A 12266-nucleotide genomic window follows, 5' to 3' on the forward strand; every position below is an offset into this window, starting at 1 on the left:
CACAATGTGGTTTAATAAATCTTACTTATTTTCTGTGAAAATGTCTCACAGGGATGGGGAATACCAGAACGTCTCTTAAAATAGCAAGTTATTATCAGATACTATCAGATACGAGATGGCATTCTATGCTCTGAGGTGTATTATACCTGGAGCAAGTGTTTTCAAGTTTTCACAATTAAAATATTTACAAAATCAGGCACTGGTAATTCTTGAAATTAACTGTGCAGTGATCCTTTTTGATACTGTCAACTTCATCACCTTTAACATAGTGCAGAATTTGGAAAGAAATAGAAGTCATTAATTTACATGAGTCTTCTGCTGTGTAACATGAGAACTGAACACTGAAGCAATGTAGCATGTGAAAAACATTATAAAGCATTTATTTGGATGTATTTTATGAGTTTCTAATAGGGATGTTGGCTTGTTCATGATAGGGAAGAATGGACAGAAGCAATCCAGGCTGTAGCAGACAGACTTCAGAGGCAAGAAGAGGAGAGGATGAACTGTAGTCCAACTTCGCAGATAGACAATATAGGAGAAGAAGAGATGGATGCTTCAACAACCCATCATAAAAGAAAGGTGATGACAGTAAAAAATAACTGACAAGACTAATATGTAAATAACTTTTGTAGAATGGTCTAGTTGGGTAAAACAATATGCAGGGAATAGTATTTCTACATAAATTTCAGTGTATTACAAGCATAAAAGTACTTATTTGTTTTATTTCAATAAAGCTGAACTGCTCTAGTTTTATTTATTTGTTATGCTATCTGATACAGCACTTCTGAAAAACAAAGTTCAACTGTTCAGGCACACGTTAACATTCTGCTTATTGTTTGAATATTATTTTTGTCTTTTCCTTTTTGTTTGTTTACTCTTCTAGAAGTATGGTAATAAAATATTTTCTTTAGACAAGTAAATTTTTCCCCTTTCTCATGCAAATAATACCCAGCACAAATTAGATAATTTGCATGAGAAAGGCTAGCAGGATTTGTCTTTTAATGACCTTGGGTTTTGCTATCTGGGAAAACAGCTCTGTGTCAGTTTTCAATGAAGTAAGAGAAAACAAAGTTTTGTTTTTTTTTGCAGTCGTCCACAACTTTTGCTGTAAGAATATGTACATTGTTGGCTATAACATACCTGCAGTTGTATCTCCAGAGTCAACAGGAGAAACACACAACTAAGAGCATGTTTTAAAGATTCAGTGCCACACAAAACTTTGCTTATTATTTTGTGTTTCCATTTTGTCTTGTGTTTCTGTAAGTATGGACTACTCTTGAAGAACGGATCATTCAAACATATGTCTCTCATTTACTATACAGGATTGGCATGACTTAGGAAATGCATTGAAATTGCATGAGAAATAATAACCTGTTTCTATATGACTGGCTTCATTCTTTTTGGCTAGAAGTGAAACCTGTAGAAAACTAAGTGGAAGGCTGCTGACAGAGCAAAATAGTCTTACAGCTAGTGTAACTGAATGTCTTTGAATGATGAACAATGAAAAGAAATACTGAACGTGTGCCTTTACTCATAGAGCATGTTTTGTTTGTTGCACTATCTGAAGCAAGAATCATAGAAAAATCAGTGGCTGAAGACTATACCCTTATGAATATAACAAAGGTGTCATAGGAAATCTTAGTCCTATCATGTTATAACTTTTGAGAGCTTGAGTGTGCAGTGCAGACGTAGTTCTTTCATGTTGTTTCATTGTATGCAATTTTCTAACCTTTTTCCACTATAGAAAAAGGTAAAAAACTAATTATATACAGCTGTAACAATACTCTCATTGTACATTGTCAGGTTGGCATTGAACTTTTAGCCTTGAGGCATAGATGTTTAATGATTCTGCTCTAGGGTGCAATATGATAAGTGACAGCAAGACAGAGGTAGTGTTTGAGATGTGTCAGTCTTTCTGAGAGGCAGTACAATTATGTGGAAGGGATTTGGTTTTGCTCTATTAAAGATCTAAGCACTGTTCTAAGCCTGTGTATCCTCTTAGTGGAATACAAAACCACTGCATAACAGCAAGCATTTTCAAGGTGTCAAAATTAATGGTGTCTGATATAAGTAGTTTATCTGGAATATATGCTTCCCTTGTTCACAGTGCAGTGCATTTTCCCATACAACAAAAGCAGTTAGGGGAACAGGAAGAGGAGGAAGATCAGTTTCATTTCTGTCTTGCTGCTTATGCTTTAAGAAATGCTGAAATAAGATGATGGGAGAGTGCACGTGCAGTACTGCAGAATATTTAATAGCTTTGGCAACAAGCCAAAAGCAAACTCTACAAAGCAAAGGTGAAATGAAAAATGGTGATATTCAACACCTAATAATAGAGCAGAATGGAGTTTTTGTAGCCAGTGAAGAGCATACTGGTGACAGCAAGGATATTTTTTTGCCAAAACTCAAAATCCCACTGCAAATTTCTGACTGTTGGAAGACTTTGTCGAAAGGTTCTTGGAAGTTTTTGGAATCAAAAATATTAAGTGACCATAATGTTGGGGAATTATCACTCCTCCCTCTGTGTTAATTGAAATTGGGAAAAATATATTGTTTTAGAACCATTTCTGTTTTGTAGAAATGCTTTTGAAAAGCTTCTGTTTAAGCTTTTGTAGTTGTTAATATAATCAGAACCATTTCTGTTATAATGACAATGCATTTTTATTGGGTTTTTTTTGGTATTGGATTTCTTTTCATTTCGGGGATTTTTTGCACAATGTGTTCTGCAAGCTTGTTTTGTCACCTGATTTTACATCTAAGCCCAGTGAATTTTGCTTGTGCATGCACCAGATGGTATACATATGAGTAGAAGAGCATAATCAGATTAAGAAACATGACAGAGAGGAGTGAGCCTGTTCTTCTCTAAAAAGGTAGCAAAAGGTTTACAAAGAAAGCAGTCTTTAGGATGTAGAACTTGATTTGAACAGACATGACAGCAATGTCCCTGGCCAGATTAGCTGGAAGAACCAAAAGCACTTTTTTTTTTTTTGCATTTTTTTAAAATGTTGTCGATGTGCCACTTAAGTTTTACAGTAATAGCATCATTAAAATTCAGAGCACTAGAAATTCTTAACAAACTGCTTTTATTTCTTGCTGTACTGTTCCTTATAAGTTGAGCTTCTTCCTGATGAAGTCAGATGAAAACTCCAAGTTGTATAATCTTTGTGCAAATCAGGAATTTCAAAAATTAGTTCCTTGGTAGGAATTTTAAACACCTGTAGTAGGGTGTGTTCTTTTGAACAGATCATCCGTAGGGGAGTAAACAGGCTTTATAGAAGGCTGAACATCATACGGTTCTTTAGTTAGTGCAGTTTCCTGTAGCTTCTTTGCTTTTCCTTTGTTTACAAATTTGTTTTGCAGGGTGCAGGATGAGTAAAGAACAGATTTTTCAGAGGAAACCAAAAAGTAATGTAATGAGGAAAAAGATTCAGTCCTCGGAGTTTGGTAGAAATGAAAAAGGTGGGAAAATCATATGAGAGAAAGAATCCAGTCTTATGGGAGCCTCCAAACTTGCTTACCAACATGCCTCAGGTTTAGGAAGTATTTCCATTTTTCCACCAGTTTTCAGTACACCCTTAGCTATGGCATCTGTGTTTTTATCTCCCAAGGTCTTGTGTTTGGCAGACTTCTTGAGTTACCCTGCACTCTGTATCATCTCTAAGCCTTCTGCTGAGCTTCTAAAGAATGAGAGCATCAGGAGACTTTATTCTTAGAACTAGCACTACTGCCATAACCTGCTGTTAAGCCATGGCTCAAAATCTTGCAAACCTATTACCTTCTTCTTATAAATATGCATGTATTTTTAAACTTGTTTTCACTGAGCTTGCAGCTAGATTTATCACTGCTTTGATGAGAACATTATGTAAGCAAATTTTAGGTGAATGAGTCTTTCAATTTGACTGGCTTACTGCCCCTAGAATCAAACCCATGTCTGTGATCAGTCGAGCCAAGATCCTCCTTCTGTGTGTGGGCAAATGGCTGCTTTTCTGAACTGGTTTTATTCAGACTCTGACAGTCCCTCTCTAAGTCCAGCCTCTCAAAGAAGATCAGAAGTATGGGAAGATGTTAGCCCTTGGAGGCTGCTTGTGATCCCATAAATTTTTGACTGTTAGAAGTGGTAAGTTGTTAAGGTCACTAACTGAGTATTCTTTATCAATAAAGCTGTTGGCCATTCTTTGTCGGGGAACACATAGCTTATGACTGAAGATACGGAGGATTCTGCCCTGAATTACTGATCTTCTGCCTGAATTGTGCTTTGAATGCATTTTGGATTTTTCATGTGTTTTTGTCAATTTTCACTGCTTTAGCACAAAGGCAGTTGTTTTTGCTTGATGGTTGTCATAGAACTATCGAAGTAGATAACCTGACTTTCCAAAGTACTGACTGTGATATTTGAGAATGCTTACCTTTAGTTGATTAAGTACTAGTAGCCACATAGTGTTTGAATCACAACTTTATGTACTACGTCATGCATCACTAGTTGTAACACGTTATACTAGTTTTTCAAAAGTTGACCATTTAAGGGTTTGTCTGGTCGTAAACTTTAACTTACACTCACTTGTGTAAAGTGAGTTTGCTCTGGGTAAAAAGTATACTGAGCCTTTGAAATCTCTGTTACTCATATTTCTTACTGGGATAAATGCAGTTTTGTTGTCCTGATGTGAGGTGGTTTTGGCAGAAAAACAAGGTCTGTCACTGCAAAATGTTTAAGTGTGTTTACATGTGAGCAAAGAATGGAATCCACCAAGGTTAGTTTCCTTAGAAGCTACCAATCAACCATTACATGGGAAAAAGATTTAATTCCTGCTGATACAGCTAGAAAATTGATATATGGAGAGCATCTTCTCTTTAGTAAAGCTTTGAAATATCCTGCTATCCAGGTGTTACCGTAAGTTGTCTCTTGGAGACCTTTTGCAGCTTTTAAGTTGCAGGTTGAACACTTAAAAGCTAAGGAATTACAGCATTAATGTGGTTGATGGAACTTCAGTTCTACCCCTTACGTGCGCAGATTTCAAACTGGCTCTGCGTGAGCAATTGCATAAATTATTTTCACAGTTTGTCTACAGCAACTTCAGACCCACAGTAATAGTATCATGCACTGAGCTTAAAGGAATAAATAATTTCAGAAGGAAATTTTGCCCTTTATACTTTCTCACAAGAGAGAATACATTTTGCTGCCACTATTTGTGATTACACACTGGGGATATGCCCAGTAGCTCTACACTTGGAATGTGTGTGAGATGTAGGCACTGTTACATGTGTTTCCAGTAGGGATAAGGAAAGTACTAATTCCATTGTGGAAGACAAAAGTAGAAGTTTATGTGGAAAACCAGTATTCAAGAAAAACGCCTGAGGCTGCAACTAGTGATAGAAAGAGATACTAGGAAGATGAAAGATAAGGCACGATGTTTTCTTTTCCTCATATACATAACAGGATTAAGTATATTTAACTTAGAAAAACTGAAATTCGAAGTATACTTATCTTTATAAATGTTTTGAGGTATATTATTCACAAAGGAAGGTTATTGATACTGCAGGACCATACTGTAACAAGAATAGGTGAGTGTGTTGTCTTTCAGAGCTTTTAACTGCTTTCCTCAAGGTTTCGGGGTGTCTTAATGGTCTATGTGTGGTTATGTGGTGCTGCAGTCAAGCCAGTAACACAGCACACTGAAAGATGTGCTGTGGAAACACACAGTGGAAGCCAATGATTGGCCCTGCGTTGACCAAAGAAACCCTGCTGTCTATCCAAGGTGACCCTGTGCAGTCACTGCATTCTCAGTGTTGTGCTGTTTTTTCTACATCCTTGTCTTTGCATCTAATACATAGACCATAGGGTTGATGCTTCTGAACTGGCTATGAAATGAACTTGCAGAACTAAGATGATTATTGACTCAAGCTTTGTGCTCATGAAAGTGGCTAAACTGCTTTGGGATCTGAGATCATCTGGTCGTATTTTTTCCGTGTGTGACACTCCAGCTGAGCTGATAAACCTACTAGACTCAAACTGTCTGTTGGTGGAACCAGCTCTTGGATGTACTATGCTTAACCTGCAAAATGAGGGCAATATAAGATGCTTGAACGGTCACTATAAAGGAGTCACATGAAAGAGGAAAACTTGCCACCTCTTCCTTTTCAGAGCAATGTGAAAACCATGTAATTGTAATCTGTATTCAAATTTTTAAAAGTCCACCTCTAATGCAAAGACTGTTTGTAGAGTCTTACTGGGATAATATTGCAGTGAGGATCATGTATGTATCAAGCCATCAGTGCAGTGCTTGGTGTTTGCAAAACCTACTGATATGCCATGTTCTTGTGTCCCTGGTAATAGGGGAGTTGATGAGCTTTCTTTGATGTGGAGCATTCATGAAATGCTGGTATAGGCTAAGACTTTGTTCCGTGCGTGCTTTGTAAAAATAAGTGTGTGTGCGTGTAGTACACTGTGCAGTACTTGACTTTAGAGAACTATAATAATAGTATCAAACAATATATCATGATGGTTTATATTGGTAACAGCATTTGGTTATATGCGGACACACTCGTGTGCATGTTGGAACTGGATAGCATAAGTCTTGCTAATCCTTGTTCTTTGCTCTTTATAGACAATGAATGATTTTGACTATTTAAAACTACTGGGCAAAGGCACGTTTGGCAAAGTTATTCTGGTCCGAGAGAAGGCTAGTGGGAAATACTATGCTATGAAGATTTTGAAAAAAGAAGTCATTATTGCAAAGGTAAGGAAGGTTATAGTTTTAATATTGGGTCTTTTTTTTTTTAATGGAATAATCAGTATCTAATACATAAGGTGTATTTGATTTTGATGGTAACTGAGTTTGGTAGAAATATGTGTGTATCTTCAGAAAACAAAAGTACAAAAAAGTATGTGTACCCGTTTTGCATGCCTTTCTCCAGTGTCTTATAATCTAGAGTGTGCTAAAGCATTGAGAGAGTTCACTGAGCAGGGAGATAGTGAAGTCCAGGTTTCAAACAAGAGAAAGTTCATTGTAGGGTATATTACATACTTGAAAAATTTTTCTAAGTCAGCTGCAGGTTTATTCAGATAAATGCCATTAATTTAATGGGCCTGTGCTCTGTTCATGCTATGTTAGATAAGATGGCTGTGCATGGGACTAACAATTTCATTTTTTCAGTTTTTGAGGAACAAGGAAAGATTGAAGCTGATGTCTGAAGTGGTTTAAAGTGGCATTTTCCAGTCACTTAAATTTGATTAGTTTAGTGCTAGTAGCTCTTGTGCTTGGTCATAATTTTCAAACTAGAAGATTATCTACTCTGAGCTTTATTTCACAGAATCACAGAATCAACCAGGTTGAAAGAGACCTCAGGGATCATTGAGTCCAACCGCTGCCCCTACACCACCCTGTCAACTAGACCATGGCACTAAGTGCCATGTCCAGTCTTTTCTTAAACACATCCAGAGATGGGGACTCCACCACCGCCCTGGGCAGCCCATTCCAATGTCTAATAACCCTTTCTGTAAAGAAATTCTTCCTGATGTCCAACCTGAACCTCCCCTGGCAAAGCTTGAGGCTGTGTCCTCTTGTCCTATCGCTAGTTGCCCGGGAGAAGAGGCCAACTCCCACTTCACTACAACCTCCCTTCAGGTAGTTGTAGACTGCAATAAGGTCACCTCGGAGCCTCCTCTTCTCCAGGCTAAACAACCCCAGCTCCCTCAGCCGTTCCTCATAGGTCAGACCCTCCAGACCCTTCACCAGCTTGGTCGCCCTCCTCTGGACTCGCTCCAACACCTCAACATCTTTCTTGAAGTGCGCGGCCCAGAACTGGACACAGTACTCAAGGTGCGGCCTCACCAGTGCCGAGTACAGAGGGAAGATCACTTCCCTAGACCGGCTGGCTACACTGTTCCTAATAGAGGCCAGGATGCCATTGGCCTTCTTGGCCACCTGGGCACACTGCTGGCTCATGTTTAGCCGGCTGTCGGTCAGCACCCCCAGGTCTCTTTCCGCTGGGCCGCTTTCTAACCACTCTTCCCCCAGCCTGTAGAGCTGCATGGGGTTGTTGTGGCCAAAGTGTAAGACCCGGCACTTGTTCTTGTTGAACCTCATGCCGTTGGTCTCGGCCCATCTATCTAACCTGTCCAAATCCCTCTGTAGGGCCTTCCTACCCTCCAGCAGATCGACACTCCCACCCAGCTTGGTGTCATCTGCAAATTTGCTGAGGGTGCACTCAATCCCTACGTCTAGATCATCTATAAAGATATTGAACAGCACCGGCCCCAGAACTGAGCCCTGGGGAACACCGCTAGTGACCGGCCGCCAGTTGGACTTTGCCCCATTCACCACCACTCTCTGGGCTCGGCCATCCAGCCAGTTTTTAACCCATTTAAGAGTCCACCCATCCAAGCCCTGGGCAGCCAGTTTGTCCAGGAGGATGCTGTGGCAGACAGTGTCGAATGCCTTACTGAAGTCTAGATAGACTACACCCACAGCCCTGCCCTCATCTACTAAGCGGGTCACTTTGTCATAGAAGGAGACCAGGTTGGTCGAGCAGGACCTGCCTTTCATGAATCCATGTTGGCTGGCCCCGATGCCCCGATTGTCCTGCATGTGCCATGTTATGGCTAGCAATTCTAAAGTTTTGAATCCCACTTGCATGGAACAAGTTGAGAGCAAGAAACCTACGTGCTGTTATCACCATGAGACTGAAGTAAAAATAATCCCAATTATTCAATAAGGAATTTTTTGAGGGATGTGGATCTGACTGAGGTTTTTGAATGCTTGAGGCTAACAATACCAGTATTGGTAAAAACTGAATGTGGATGGGAACTACTATGGTTTACATATATTTTGTTTTACAGTATCCTTCAGATTTTTCTGATTTTCCTATTGGCTTATGAGAACAGGGCTTAGAGTTTTGCAGTCTATCTCTATGTTCATTTGTCTGTCTGTCACTCACTTTTCATACTAGTTATTCTAGTAACTTTTGAATGTGCTGATCAGCTTCGATTAAATTTGATAGAGGAGTAGAAACCTCAAAGACAATTATATTTCCTTGAATTTCATTTAAACCAGCCCTGGTGTAGGGGGAGAGACTTAAATTTATGTCTTCAGCAGAGAAGAAAGTGACCTGTGAGTTCTGCGTGCCCTTAGCAGCTGTCTAGCGTGCACTGGCAGGCTGGTCGGCATGTATGCAATTTGGACTAACAGCAACAGAGTGTCCTTTTCTTCTTCATAATTGGGAGATACAGAAAGGAAAGAGGGTATCACTGCTGTGTTCTCCTGATTCTGCATGGGAAGAAGCATCTCAGTGGCCCTCCTTGTAAGACTTTATAAATAGCAGCAATCTCTGTGGGTTGCCCTGTGGATCTCAGAGTCTATCACGTTGCTGCATGCTGTGGCCCAGTCTCCAGCCTGACATCCTTCCTCAGTGCTCTGCTCACCCGTGGCACCCAGGGGGTCCTCAGGGAAATCTTATGTCTGACTGCTATGAGCTCCTCTTCTGAGCTATGAGCTCTGTTGTTTATACCCTTCCAACTTTCAGAGCATTTCAGCTTATTTCTTTGTATCAATAAAATAAAATACACTTTTTTGAATTTTAGGGTTTTTACTTTGCTGGCTGCTGCAACGTCACTGAATTTTTAGAAGGGTTAAAATGGATTCTCAGATAACTCTCTCTCTCTGTTGAGCGAAAACTCTTGTCCATAGAAGTGTGTATAAAGCCAGAGAAATTTTGAAGAGATTGGGAATGTGACTGTTTATTGATCTGTTTATCTGAAAACAGAAAGCTAGCTCAGTGATAGACTGGGCAGAACCTGGCACACCCTGAACCAGACCAGGGTCTGTTTTTCTGCCTATTTGTAGGCTAACAAGAAGATCAAGTGTGTGAGGGAACATGCATTTCATCCTGTGATGAAAATGGGAGGACCTCTCTCTCTGACTTCCTCAGAACTGGAATTTTGTTTTGAAGGGAGTCCTTCTAAGTTTTCCATAGTATGGTTGTATGTTGATAAGAAACTGATGAAAGAATAAAAAATAACTATGCTTGAGATATTCACAAGTGAAGTGATTATGTTTTTTTCCCTATAGTCACCAGGTATCAGTTTGTCCACTCCACCCCAATCTAAAAACAAAAGCAGACTTGAGTCTGAACTTAGCTGTCTAGCCCAGTCAGTGTGTAAGTATGCTGTTGGGATTTATCAGTAACATTTAACTCTGAAGATCAGTGCTAAGGATATGGTTGCTAGGTAGAATAGATCTGCAGTTCCCACTCAGCCTATAACACTATAGAAGGGTATACCTGTAACAGCATAATATGAAGCAGAAAAGTGCATTGACAGCTGTATCTAGAAGGCTGTATAGCGTCTGCCCAGTTCTGACTAAATCTATTGATCCTAAATTTTCATGACAGATTAGTATTACAGTTACCAGGGAATTGCTACCAGTATTACAAACTTCTCGAGGTAATGCCAGAAAAACTGTCCATTGCCAGCTTTTTGTACCCTGTGTCTGGTGAACCACTGAGGTTTAAAAATAAATAAATAAATCAAACATTAGGCTTGCTTTACTCCTTGAAGTGTTTTTTTTTTGTTTTTCCCCCAGTATGTGGTTTAGTGTATACACTCAGCGTTGCACTGCTATTCACCTAAATGGCATCATAATTTATTACCAGTGACTTTCTTGTTGTTGTTTAACTTCCTATTTTGACAATTTTTAAAGTATAATTTAAAATTTCTGACATCTGTGTTTACTTTCTAGTTGAATAATACCTTATCTTCAGACCATTGTCTGATAAGCACGTGCAGTGCAATAATATTATATTGGTATTATTTGTAGCAATACTAAAGTATACTCTGACTGAATACATTTGCTTCTGCAGGATTATGGTAGAAGATGGAGGCGCACTAAGTTAGCCTTCAATTCTGTATCAAATAATACTTGGCAGCAGCTTAGCGCCACAGAAGATGGCTAAACCAGCCCAGTGGCTCTCAGGCTTTTTAGGTCCCGTCCCTGGCATCCTGGAGAGGAGGGATTCCTGACACTTACTATACGTAGAATTGCATAAAATGGCCATGTATATGTGATATGAACCTCCTAAATTCCCTGCTTTTCTCCCTAGTCCTCAGGCGATGCTCACCCTTGCAGCGCAGGGTGAGCCCTCCTACCGCCATCCTCTTCCCCTCGCCCATGCGTGGCCCTGCTCTGTGCAAACCTGGTGGCGTGAGGGGCCATATCCCGGCCCTTGGGGCCTTGCTGTCACCCCTCCCGGCTCCTCCTCGCCTCCCGTATGCCCCCTGCCTGGCAGCCACCCAGGGGAATGGTGAGAGGGCCCGGGCTGCGGAGAGAGCTGGGGATGAGCGTGAGTGGGCTTCATGGGCCACAAACACCCACGGGGGCCACGTTAGTTTCTTTCTCTCCCTTTGCACAGGACTTGTTTTAATCTTCCCTGTTCAGGCTCATGGACAGGAGAGCATGGCTGTCTCTCTCCGAATGCACCTTTCTCTCTACAACTACCTGAAAGGAAGTTGTAGCAGGGTGGCGGTCAGCCTCTTCTCCCAGGCAACTGGCAACAGGACTAGAGGACATAGCCTCAAGCTGCGCCAGGGGAGGTTCAGGTTAGACATTAGGAAAAATTTCTTCACAGAAGGGGTTATTAGGCATTGGAATGGGCTCCCCAGGGAGGTGGTGGAGTCACCATCCCTGGAGGTGTTTAAGAAAAGACTAGATGTGGCACATTTTCTCAAAAAATGTGAATTATTTTTTGTATTTCTTCCAGGTTTCCCAAACTGTACTGTAGCTTTCTCTTTTTGGAAGTGTTGACCTTTTCCTCATAATTAATTAAATTACAATTTTATATCTTGATTCAGACCTACTTCTTCTACTCTTTATTTCTCAGGATGAAGTGGCTCATACGCTTACAGAAAGCAGAGTATTGAAAAACACCAGACACCCTTTTTTAACAGTAAGTATTAGGAATTAGTTTTAAGTACATTAGCAGGTAATTTTCAACATGATGGGTATTCCATTATGAACATAATTTACAAACAAATTTTGAAGACTTTCGCGTGATGATTTTTAAACAAGTGGTAGCTATCTGGTGCTTATGTTATCCTTTATCAGAATGTATACTTAAGAGTTCAGAAATGAAGTTTCTAATAATTTTGTAAAACTTAACAGCACTGAAAAAAATTTAACTGTAGAATGTAACTGTTGTGCAATTTTTGTGATTTTTGTACGTGAATACTTTTTTAATAAAAGTTAATTGATTTCGCATAGTGTCAAGTAAGTAGT

General features: G+C 39.9%; 1 protein-coding gene across 2 annotated transcripts in view; it reads left to right on the forward strand.

Moving 5' to 3' along the window:
* Positions 1-12266, forward strand: part of AKT3 (AKT serine/threonine kinase 3) — a 171952-nt gene that overhangs the window by 95698 nt on the left and 63988 nt on the right. For both annotated transcript variants that reach the window (XM_068408690.1, XM_068408607.1), the window contains exons 5-7: positions 435-579; positions 6603-6734; positions 11872-11937. In XM_068408690.1, the coding sequence (XP_068264791.1) occupies positions 435-579; positions 6603-6734; positions 11872-11937 (343 nt within the window). The remainder of the gene's footprint in view (positions 1-434; positions 580-6602; positions 6735-11871; positions 11938-12266) is intronic.

Source organism: Nyctibius grandis, chromosome 1 (assembly GCF_013368605.1).
Source record: "Nyctibius grandis isolate bNycGra1 chromosome 1, bNycGra1.pri, whole genome shotgun sequence".
NCBI classification, from domain to species: Eukaryota; Metazoa; Chordata; class Aves; order Nyctibiiformes; family Nyctibiidae; genus Nyctibius; species Nyctibius grandis.